The following is a 12,565-nucleotide window of genomic DNA, read 5'->3' as shown; positions in this document are numbered from 1 at the left end:
AACTAAATGGACCGTAGTTTCTGCTCAAGGTCTCTTAGTTTGGGCAACAAGACCAATAGTTGGATTTATCATATTGAGTGCCAGGTGCTCTATTTGATGTGAGTATGGGGTGCTTTGTGGAGGTGGTGGTGTTGAGGTGCTCCTTCCACTGAGGAGAAGGTACTTCAGTGTCACAAGTTTACTAGCCTGAAGTTCATGGTATGACCAGTGTCTTTAAAACCCTGAGCCTGTTTATTAGGCTCTTAAATTTGTATTCTTCTGGATCCTGTTTACAGATCTTGTAAAATTGCAGGGTTTTAATGGAGATGAAATACTACTCTAAACACAGCCACTCTACTTTCATTTCATTCATTAACTTTCATTTAACAGTTCTGACATTCAGCAGTTTGCTAAGGTTTCTTCCAATTCAGGATTCTGTGATTCTGGGATTGTAGCTCATTTCCTGTTAATGTTTTTTTCTCTTTTTTAGTTCATATTACTATTCTGTATTCTTCTCTTAATATAACAAATGCTATATCATACATGCCGGTGCCATGCAAATTATAAAACACAGTGAAAATATATGGTGAAATTATTTTCATTATGGACTAAAGCAGATTTGTTGTTGTTGTTAATGGAGAAGCCTGGAAAAGTTATAGGTGTGATTTGGTTAGCAGCCTAAGACATGTCCCCGATAGAACCCTGAAAGACCCTTTATGTAGTTATTTACCTGCTCTGATTTACAGGATATCCTGTGGCTTAAGTACCATTTCCAGTTCCTGAAAAGAACAGCCATGAAAGGGGGAATATGGTCTCTGATTATACTTTTTGACATTTTTGTCTGGGCTTGGCCCTAGGTGTCCCTACAATCTTGCTCCTTTCTCTCACTGTGAGTCTGCAGATAGGCCCATCTTATCTGAAATACTTGGTCATCCTGACAGTATTATCAGTTACAATGTTCTTTCCTCATAGAGATCTACTCTCCCCCTGTTATGTACCATGAGGTTTACAGTGCTCTCTTCTCCCTAAAGGTATTGACCCTGACATGCCACTGATATGATAAGCATTGCAGTTTAACTGCTCTTGTTGAACATTTGATTTTAATTCTTTAAACAGTGATGGTAACTACTTTATTTTCCTATCATGTCAAAACCTACTACATAGTGATAAGATTCTTGGGAATGGACCGACTTGTAGAAAGTCAATTAAAAAGTCAATTAAAACATTTTTTTTAAGGTATACCTTCCTAAGTTTATTGTGATTTCAAGACAAATACCTTTTTCTTCAGCTTTTATTTTTCTGGGCTCAGTTGAAAGCAACGTTATGTAGTAGTCTCTAAGTTTGTAGTTTTTTCCCTTAACCCTCTGTTTTTTCGGATTAAAGTGACCTTACCCCCTTTAGATGACTAATACCTTCATTCTAGCTTTACACCCTTGACTGTGAAAACTGGAAGGGACTATTAACCGGTCATCTGTCACTGTTGACGTCACAATAGAAGGACCATGTCTTCTTCCACCACCTTCTTTTATGGCACAGTAGAATGATATTAACTCCCACTGTAATTATAGTGGCATTTCAGCTGCTTGCATATACTAACTGCCTGGACAAGAAATTCAGGCTGTTGCAGGAGGATGAAATGGAAACAGCTTTCTAACATAGTACTGATTTTTTATGAGGAAAAAATAAAGGATTTCCTATCTGGTAAAAATAAAACATTATCAGTATTTCCTTTGAATGTTTGCTATGGGCTGTGATAAAAAATAACTTTATTTAGAGTTACTTCTATAGAGATCCATGATACCCCTGTTAAGGAGAGAACCTGGAGCCCTAGGAACAGATGCTTCTGTACTTACTCCCTTCTCCCATCTACACTTCTCTATGCAGAATGGTGATTTGGACACTATTTTAAGAGTGCTACCCTTTTTTTTAGTGATAGACTTGGACTCATAGGGTTATTGACACTTGAGTAATAACTTGAGTGTATGCTATTCATTCGCCTGAACCATACTGTTTGCATCTCTACCATGGGCTATGGTTTGGTTGCTTCTTTAATTATGCTCCTTTCTGGCCTGAATGGTTTTATTTTGGATATTGTGTTATTGGCAGGAGAGAACATGAGGGGAGAAGGGTACGTGTTCCTTTAACTACTTTTGTTTTTTGTTTGTATGTTTATTTTGGGGGGGGGAGGGGCAGAGAAGGGGACAGAGGATCCGAAGTAGGCTCAGTGCTGACAGCAGCGATCCTGAGCCCTATGTGGGACTCAAACTCACGAACTGCGAGATCATGACCTGAACCAAAGTCGGATGCTTAGCCAACTGAGCCACCCAGATGCCACAACTACTTTTTTTTAGATTTACTTTTTTTCATGAGGAAATGGTAGAATAAAGATTACAATCTTTAAAAAAATAAATATAATGGAGTTCACTCAGAAAGATATGTGTGTGGACAAAAGATAAAATAATTTTTTTCCTGGGGTTCCTGGGTGGCCCAGTCAGTAAGACATCTGACTTTTTAAAAAAAAATTTTTTAAGTTTTATTTATTTTTGAGAGAGAGAGAGACAGCGCGTGCACATGAGTGGGGAAGGAGCAGAGAAAGGGAGACACAGAATCCAAAGCAGGCTCCAGGCTCCGAGCTGTCAGCACAGAGCCTGATGTGGGGCTTGAACTCACGAACCGTGAGATCATGCCCTGAGCCAAAGTCGGACACCCAACCCACTGAGCCACTCAGGCACCCCAGACATCTGACTCTTGATCTTAGCTCAGGTCTTGATATCAGGGTCATGAGTTAAAGCCATGTGTTAACATTTGCATTAGGTATGAAGGCTATTTAAAAAACAAATTAAAAAAAAATTTTCCCTAAAATGTTAAGCTGAACAAAAATTTTACAAAAAACCACCGCTATCTTCCCCGATACTTATGATCTTTTAGAAAGTATGTAGAGGAGATGTTTGAAAAGGATGAATGACTTAACAATATAAATTTTGGTGAGGGTTTTCATCGCTTATAGGTTTTTCTTTTTTTCTCTGTGTTGAAAGCATGAATGAGGACCTGGGGGAAATCTTGCTTGGGAGAAGATAATCAAATCTCGGTTCTAATTTTCCTTTGAATGCTTATTCCAGGATAATTGATTGTTAAGATCCAGAGGTAATAATAAAGATGATCCAGTCTATTCCTCTCTTTGGATGGATGAGAGAACTGTGGTTTGGAGAGATTAAATTATGTTCTCAGGGACTCATATTATTAGTTGGTAGAGAGTTAGACTAAACTCTTGATTTCCATTTCTAGTCTGTGTTTTTTACAATACTCTTACCCATTACAGGACTGAATTTCTCATGGGTTTTGCCAGGTTTGCTCAGTAGACCAATCTGAGCAAATAGGAGCAGTTACGTTTCTAACCTAATATTGGGCAAGAAAGACCTTTTAATTTCATTGAGACTTCTCAAAAATAAAGACTTAGTCATTTTTAAAAGGTGACTTAATATTGATAGGTGATAAACATGCATTCAGAGCCTTAATACTTCTTTGTACTGATTGCAGAGTTGGCTCTGTTTGTTCTGAGAAGAATCACACAGAACTGACCTTGACGACCTTGGAAAACCAAGTGGATTTTCAAATAATATCTTACCATGTAGTATAGCACTGTGGCCTAGACTGAAGTAATGAAGTTAGGAAAAGTGTGTTTGACATACAATTTTTGGAAAATGGCAAGAGTATTGAAGTGTTTGCAATTTGGACTTGCTATTTCATTTGCTGTTTTAACTTTTTTGCTTCTTTTTCAAACCACTTCAAATTCATGTGGGAAGTACGTGATTAATCTAATTACCGCTTCCTTCCCTTTTGGGCCCATAAAATGAAAATCAAAAGAGATTGTGTATTTTCTTTAACATACATAATTATAGCTGGTATTTATTCAATATCCAATGAGTGTCCTGCACTGTGCTGAAATTTTTATATGTATTTTAAAATTTATCATATAGCTCTATGGAAGAGAATGTCGTCTGTATTTTGCAGATGAAATTGAAGCACAAAGAACTTGTTTGATGTTACATAGGCAGTAAGTAAAATATTGTATTCAAACACTGGCTCTTTAAAAAAAAAAAAAATCCATCCCATTGCCTCTCAACATGAAGGTGTTAAAGAGACCCAATTCTAAAGGACCCAGAATTTACTGAACAAAGGGGTGGCTATTCACATTACAAAATGATTTAGTGAGAGATTTATTTTAAAAAGCAGATTTCCAGGGTGTCTACTCTCTGTGTTCTCTGGTCAAAAATGCAGAGGGAGCCGTCTCATCCTACAGCCATCTCTAGTTTTGGTCATCTAGCTTTGCCACTTATTGAGACAGGACTGCCCTTGGGTCAGTGGACTATCCCTGATCCAGCCATTGTCCTTTCTTTGCAAAGAATAAATAGTGAAGCATTTCCCGCAGTAGGTAAAGCTCTTGAGCTGAAAGAGGAAGTTGGTTGGGGATGGTAGGTGCCATGATGGGTATATAGGCAACTCCTCTCAGTATCTAAATGGTTATTTAATGTATATGCAACCTTTAAGAATGTATCTATTATATAAAACAAGGAATATAGGTGTTAGTTTCAAAATCTGTACATTATAGTTTATCTTTGTTAATTCTTTAGAAGGTAGTTATTACTCAGAGTCGCAAATCCATCTTTGTTTAAATATTTAATCTTTAATATTTATGTGCCTATTAGTGATCTTGAATATCCTGTTGTTACATTTTAGATTGCGTCATCATGTGACCCAGTCTTAGATTATTAATTCCATTTTGAGGATATTGCCACGGTTCAAGTGGAAGTTAGGGTTTTTTTTTTTTCGTGTCTGTGTGTGTATGTGTTTAGGATTTCAAATGGATGGCTACAATTCTTCATCACACTTGTTTCTCTCAAATAATTTTCTTTTATAAAGAAAATATAGTGCTTATATTAGTCATGCTATTTAGTTATTTTTATGGATCATTTTATAAAAATAGTGGTTTATAAAGGTTATTGCTACATCAGGGGTGTGCAATTATCTGGGTAGGGAGAGTTCTATTTTTGTGCTTCTCATAGAGCTTCATTTAATTCACAGCTGAAAGTGATCACCATGTGATTAGAAATGTCTCAGTGTTAATACTTGCTGCTAGATTTTTTCCTATTCTAATTTTATGTTTTTAGTTAACTGTTTTCTAAGTTGATCATAAAACACTGTGATGCAGGAATAGATAAAATAATGAAGGTGTTATTAAAAGTAAAGTGACTTTTTTTTCTAAATTATGGGCTTATTCAGCTTGTTAGGGTAGAGTCAACCAGAACTAAGTCCTAAAAATTATTTTCTTATGTGTATTTTGTATATGAGAAAGGATTTTCATTCTTGTTTTTGTATTTAATATTCATAATAAGGAGTCAGTAAACTTTTCCTCTAAAATGCCAGATAATAGTAAATATTTCAAGGCTTTGTGAGCCATATGGTCTCTCTTCCTAAACTACTCAACTCTTCCATTCCATTATAGCATGGAAGCTGCCATAGACAATATGGCATGAACTTGGCTGTGTTTCCAAAACACTTTCTTTGTAGGTGCTGAATTTTAATTTAATATAATTTTCTTGTGTCATTAAATATTATTCTTTTGTTTTTTCCAATCACTAAATAATATAAAAACCATTTTTAGCTCATGGGCATAAAAACAGGTTATGGGGGTGCCTGGGTAGCTTAATCAGTTAAACTCTGCATTTTGGCTCAGGTCATGATTTCAGCTCATGAGTTCAAGCCCCACATCAGGCTCTGTGCTGACAGTGTGGAGCCTACCTGGGATTCATTTTTTCTCTCTCTCTCCGCCTCCCTCCCTCTCCCTCTTGCTCTTTCTCTCCCTCTCCCTCTCTCTAAAATAAATAAACTTTAAAAGTTTAAAGAAACAAAACAAAACAAAACAAAAACAGGTTATGGTCTAGACTTGCCTGAAAGGCTGTGATTTGCTGAACTTTGTTCATAATAATCCTGTGAAACTTTGCTGATGGCCTTCTGTTTTTTCCCCTTTCTTTTAACATTATTTTATGTTTTGCTTAATTTGGTACTTAATCATGCTTTTGTTGTTAATATATATGTAACATTTAAGTTTTAACAGTTAAAAAATTTTTAATGATTTTTATTAAGTTTTAAGCTATGGAGGGTATGGTCTATAATATTGGCCTTTTTAACACCTTGCACATTTATAAAATGGCCTTTTTAACACCTTGCACATATATAAAAGTTATATAGGTTCAATAGGTATTTGGGAGAGATGAAAAGGAATAATATCTGTTGTCCAGTATTTGAAGGAATGTTGTGTAGATTGTTTCATTTCACTCATTCATTCATTTATTAAACATACATTCCAGGATGGTTCTCTTTCATTACAGAGTATAAGTAATAGGGAGGAAAAACTCACCTCAGAATGTGGGGATAAGAGAAAGGAGAGAAAGAAGCTCTTATCATGTTCTTTGTGTCATGGTATATACTGTGGTCAGTGGTATAGACAGTCCCTCATTTAACCTTTACAAATCATTTAGGTATGTATTTCTTTACTCATTTTGTAGACGAAGAAACTTAGACAAAATATATTCAGCTTAGAGAAGTGAATGATGGAGTAGGATTTGAACTGAGATGATGATATTTCATATACTTTTTATACTAAGGAATATTCGATTAACTAGTCTGCCTTACACATTAGCTTCTTAGATGTTACAACAAGTATTTTTTTGTGTGTGTTTTTTGTTTTTTTTTGCTATGACTACAACTTTTCACACATATCTTAGATGACCAAGAACAAAGACTTTTTTTTAAAGAAATGGTGAAATGTTGAAGAACTCTAAGCTAAAGTTTCAGATTCTTTGACTATATGATTACAAAAGGCTTTACTTTTATTTATTCATTAAAAAATTTTTTTTAATGTTCATTTATTTTTGAGAGAGAGAGAGAGAGATAGATTGCTTGCACACACACGATAAAGAGGAACAAAGAGAGAGGGAGACACAGAATCCAAAGTAGGCTCTAGGCTCTGAGCTGTCAGCACAGAGCCCGACGTGGGGTTTGAACCCACAAACCACGAGATCATGACCTGAACCGAAGTCACACACTCAACTGACTGAGCCACCCAGGCGCCCCAGGGCTTTGCTTTTAAATGACATTTCTCTTTTGTGTTTGTACTTCTCTTTAAAAATGTTGTTTTACAAAAGCAATTTAGAATTGTACAATGAAATACGATTGAGGAATATACATAAAGTTTCTGTCAAACTGTATGTTTGGCAGAAATCAGTGATTAAATCAAATTTTGACCTGGTCATTTCAACTAATTTGCTTGAAAGAAATTGAAGATGGGGGCTCTAGGGTGACTCAGTGGGTCAAACATCTGGCTTGGGCTCAGGTCATGATCTTGCGGTTCGTAGGTTGAGCCCTGCGTTGGGCTGTGTACTGACAGCTCAGAGCCTGGAGCCTGCTTCAGATCTGTGTCTCCCTCTCTCTCTATCCCTCTCCCCCTTGCGCTCTCTCTCTCAAAAATAAATCAATATTTTAAGAAGTTGAAAAACCCAGAAATTGGAGATTGAGTAAAGGTAGGTTAAATAAAGGTAAAAAAGTAAATGAAGAACACTTTTGATAGAGTAAACAATTGTGGGTTTCTTTCTTGACTCAACAAGCATTTTGAGTGTCTTTACTGCTATGGGGAGCTCAGATGAGTAAGAGAAATGGACAGTGATAGAGACATGCATGAGGTGTTGTGGGAGCATAGGAGGGATGTGTAATCAAGCTGGAGTGGATGGAGGAAGAGATTCCAAGAGGCCCCACCTCCTGACAAGATGTCTGAATTTTTCCTTTTCTCCCTTTATTGGCTTTAAAATAATTGAAATGTGCATAGTTATTGCAAATTCTAAACAGTCCAGAAGTATAAGTGGTAAAAAGAGTAAATCCTATTTACGCTTTCTGCTCTCCAATCCTTATTTTTCAAAGTTATAGTTAAGAGATTGGTAAATATGCTTCCAGATTTTTGCCTATGCATAAACCAAGAGATTTTTTTCCTCCACAAAATTGGGTTCACACTATATATAATTTTGTAGGTTGCTTTTTCCCATATGTAATAGTCTAGCATGTATATGTTTCTATCTCAGTAGATAGAGATCAATCAATCTCATTTAAAAACTTGCTGCCTCACACAATGGGATGGATGTACCATCATTTGTTTACATTATTTCCTATTGTTGGACATGTAGGTTTTCAACTTGTTACAAACAATGAATATCTTTGTGCAGTTATGTTTGTTTTCTTTTATGCATTAAATTTTACATGATAAGTAGCATATATAGGCAGGTGAAGGGAGTTAAGGTTAATGTGAGGAGAAAATGTTTTCTAGGAGAAGGGAACAATATATAATGTGAAAACACTGCTGAAGAAAATGACACTTTTAGTTAGGGGAGAAGCATTTCTGTTTCTCTGCTGTGGAAGTACAGTACCTCTTGTTTTCTTGAACTTTAAACTGTTATGCTAGAGTATTTTATTTTGTGGAATAGGCATCTCTTTACTGAATAATTTATAGTTGTATACAATTTTCTTATTTTGGAGATTAAAAACTATTTTCCAGTAAATGTTACCAGATGGAGAAGTAGAATCACAAGCTGATAAAAATGGTTATTTCGGGGGCGGGGGGCATCTGGGTAGCTTAGTCGGTTAAGTGTCCGACTTATTCAGCTCAGGTCATGATCTCACAATTCATGAGTTTGAGCCCCGCATCGGGCTCTGTGCTGACAGCTCAGAGCCTGGAGCCTGCTTCGGATTCTGTGTCTTCCTCCCTACCCCTTCTCCACTTGTGCTCTGTCTCTGTCTCTCTCTCTCAAAAATAAATAAATACTAAAAAAAAAAAAAAATGATTATTTGGATGTTACACAGAGTTTAAGTGAGTAGTTCTGGAAATAGAACTTTTATCTTAGCTATCTTTTTCTTAGTCCTGGTGTCTAATTGAGAATTTCTTACACAGAGTTTGAAATAACTTTCTGGGTGGTTAGTCCCCCACCGCTGTCCATTTGAAATACATTTAGGTTAATCCATAAAATAACTGCTGGGAAGTTGCTAGTTTTTCAAGTAGGTATCTGACAATGTGATAGATGGCTTAAAGTAGATGACTTGTGTTTTGTTATATCTTAACTCTTAAGTGTAAATTCTTATTACCCTTCAAAAGTTTTAGTTGCTGTTGTTTTGTTCCAAATTTCCATTTTTGGAAGTTGCTTATAGTGTGTGGTATCAAGTACTAACTAAGTTTTATAGAAATCAGAAGATTTCTTAAAAATACATTGGAAACAAAATTGTTCATTAAACAAGGCTGACATCTTTCTGAACTATTTATAAAAGTAAAAATTTTTCTTTTCTGGTTGTCAGGGATGCTCTGTTGTGGCTAGATGTGTTTTGTTAAATAGAAATCTGAGTCTTCAAAACACTAAAAATAGAACTACCTTACGACCCAGCAATTGCACCACTAGGCATTATCCGAGGGATACAGGTGTGCTGTTTCGAAGGGACACATGTACCCCACGTTTATAGAAGCACTATCAACAATAGCCAAAGTATGGAAAGAGCCCAAATGTCCATCGATGGATGAATGGATAAAGAAGATGTGGTGTATATATACAATGGAGTATTACTTGGCAATCAAAAAGAACGAAATCTTGCCATTTGCAACTACGTGGATGGAATTGGAGGTTATTGTGTTAAGTGAAATTAGTCAGTCAGAGAAAGACAAAAATCCTATGACTTCACTCATATGAGGACTTTAAGAGACAAAACAAATGACCATAAGGGAAGGGAAACAAAAATAATATAAAAACAGGGAGGGGGACAAAACAGAAGAGACTCATAAATATGGAGAACAAACTGAGGGTTACTGGAGGGGTTGTGGGAGGCGGGGTGGGCTAAATGGGTAAGGGGCACTAAGGAATCTAGTCCTGAAATCATTATTGCACTATATGGTAACTAATTTGGATGTAAATTTAAAAAAATTAAAAATTAAATAAAAAAAAGAAGTCTAAGTCTTTGTTAAAGCTCAACTTTTATAATTTCTTCCTCATTAAAAAAAAATCAAAACACATGCTAAATACTTCTAATTAGTGTTATTAATACGAATAGTAGTCAGCCTAATGTTTTTTCTCATTACCTTAAACAATAATTATATTATCTATTCTATGTTTATGAAATGTTTATACTTCATCCTAAGGTAATTATCAATGTGAAGTGTAATTTTTCAGCATTCATATCTTTTGACATTTAGAGTTATTTTTCAGCAATAAAGTATATATTTAAACAAATGATAACTTAGGGGGCAGGGGAAACCTGGAAGGTGGTTGTGGGGAAGGACTGGTGGGAGGTGGGGGGCACTTAAAAAATAATGAACACATGATAACTTCATATTTACTTTTTCTAGGGCTGCTTTGGAAGAAGTAGAAGGAGATGTGGCAGAATTGGAACTAAAACTTGATAAGGTGAATTTTACGTAAAATTTTTTTTTAAAGCATTAATCTTGTTTTCTGTAAATAATGATTTGTGCCTTTAATACTAGGTGGTTCATGTTACTTTTATCTCTTTGACGGTAAATGTCATTATTCCAATTTTACACATGAGGAAATTGAGGCTATAGACATCAAATAGCTTGCTGAAAATCTGAGTGCCAGAGCAAGACTTTGACCAGTAGCTGACTGCAAAGCTAACTAGATATCCTTTATATTGTTGGACCTTTGTTTTCTTCTTTTCCATCAAAAGGATTGCATGTATCTTTTTGATGCTTAATGGTTTTCATACATAGCCTGACCATTCTTGTTTATAAATGTGGGTTTGGATACATTAAACATAAATAAAATTTAAAATATTGATTCCATTTTTAAAGCTAATGCCATAAATATTTAGTGTATATTTAATAATTGATATTAAATGGTTATATTCTATGTAAGGGTAAAATGTATATTGATTTCTATCTTCTGTATTAATTATTGATAATCTTTTTTGTCTCTACCCAAGCAACATTGCTATATAGCAGGCAGCAATATGAGAATGAGTAAGACATGGCATCTGATTTCAAGTAACCATTGTTCAGTGAAATAATCTCTTAAAATTTATGGAGTTAAATCAGATGCACATACTCGAAATACTTTTTCTGAAAATAACTTCCTACTTGTTTGTTATTGTAAATTGTATTACTACAAAGAGCAGTGCTTCTCAAACTTCACTGTGCATAGGGATTACCTGGGGATCTTGTAAAAATACAGATCCTGGGGGCGCCTGGGTGGCTCAGTTGGTTGGGTGTCCGACTTCGGCTCGGGTCATGATCTCGCGGTCCGTGAGTTCGAGCCCCGTGTCGGGCTCTGTGCTGACAGCTCAGAGCCTGGAGCCTGTTTCAGATTCTGTGTCTCCCTCTCTCTCTGACCCTCCCCTGTTCATGCTCCATCTCTCTCTGTCTCAAAAATAAAAATAAACGTTAAAAAAAATTAAAAAAAAAATACAGATCCTGATTCAGTAAGTCTGGGGTATCTGAGATTCTGTGTTTCTAATGAGATTCCAGGTGATGCCAATGCTGTTGTTGTCCCATGGACTGCACTTTTATAGCAAGGATATAAAACACATACTAGTTAAACTAAAGGTTTTCCAATGTTTTGAAATCATGAAATGTATGTATATAATGTAAACAGTATAGAAACCATATAAAGTAGTAGTATTAGTTATGTATTTAAAACCAAAAGTTTAGAAAATGTTTACTAATAGCTTATTTTTGTGTACTACTCTATAGTTTTCAAAACACTTTGATATGCAGTATATTTATTTTTTTTAATGTTTATTTATTTATTTTTGAGAGAGAGAGCACGAGTGGGAGAGGGGCAGAGAGAGAGAGGGAGACACAGAATCCCAAGCAGGCTCCAGGCTCTGAGCTGTCAGCAGAGCCTGATGTAGGGCTTGAACTCATGAACTGTGAGCCCGAGTCTGATGCTTAACCAGAGCCACCCAGGTGCCCCAATATGTTTTTTGATTTTTACAATAATTCTGTGAGTTAGGTAAGACAAGTGCCACTATTCTTATTTTATAGATGAGGATACCAAAGCCCAGAAAGTGAAGGGGACTTGCTTCAAATCAGAGTTAGAAGAGGCAGAACCAGGGTTAGGATTCATATGTTTTTATTCTTAGTTTACTGCTTTTTTTTTTTTTCTTTTAAATTTTTTTACTTTTTATTTTTTTATTATTTTTTTTCAACGTTTTTTATTTATTTTTGGGACAGAGAGAGACAGAGCATGAACGGGGGAGGGGCAGAGAGAGAGGGAGACACAGAATCAGAAACAGGCTCCAGGCTCCGAGCCATCAGCCCAGAGCCCGACGCGGGGCTCGAACTCACGGACCGCGAGATCGTGACCTGGCTGAAGTCGGACGCTTAACCGACTGCGCCACCCAGGCGCCCCTACTTTTTAAAATTTACATCCAAATTAGTTAGCATATAGTGCAACAATGATTTCAGGACTAGATTCCTCAGTGCCCCGTACCCATTTAGCTCATGCCCCCTCCCACAACCCTTCCAGTAACCCTCAGTTTGTTCTCC

The 12,565-nt window shown here is 36.1% G+C and overlaps 1 protein-coding gene across 6 annotated transcripts in view; it reads left to right on the top strand.

The window, feature by feature from the left end:
• The window catches only part of ACAP2 (ArfGAP with coiled-coil, ankyrin repeat and PH domains 2), a 153,101-nt gene that overhangs the window by 46,927 nt on the left and 93,609 nt on the right, over positions 1-12,565 (top strand). For all 6 annotated transcript variants that reach the window (XM_086675048.1, XM_025912900.2, XM_086675047.1 and 3 more), the window contains exon 2: positions 10,412-10,469. In XM_086675048.1, coding sequence (XP_086531174.1) covers positions 10,412-10,469 — 58 coding nt within the window. The remainder of the gene's footprint in view (positions 1-10,411; positions 10,470-12,565) is intronic.

This window comes from Puma concolor, chromosome C2, assembly GCF_028749965.1.
Source record: "Puma concolor isolate L17-30 chromosome C2, mPumCon1.1.hap2, whole genome shotgun sequence".
NCBI lineage: Eukaryota > Metazoa > Chordata > Mammalia > Carnivora > Felidae > Puma > Puma concolor.
Note: the sequence above shows the minus strand (reverse complement) of the source record. Positions and strands in the feature narration are given on the sequence as shown.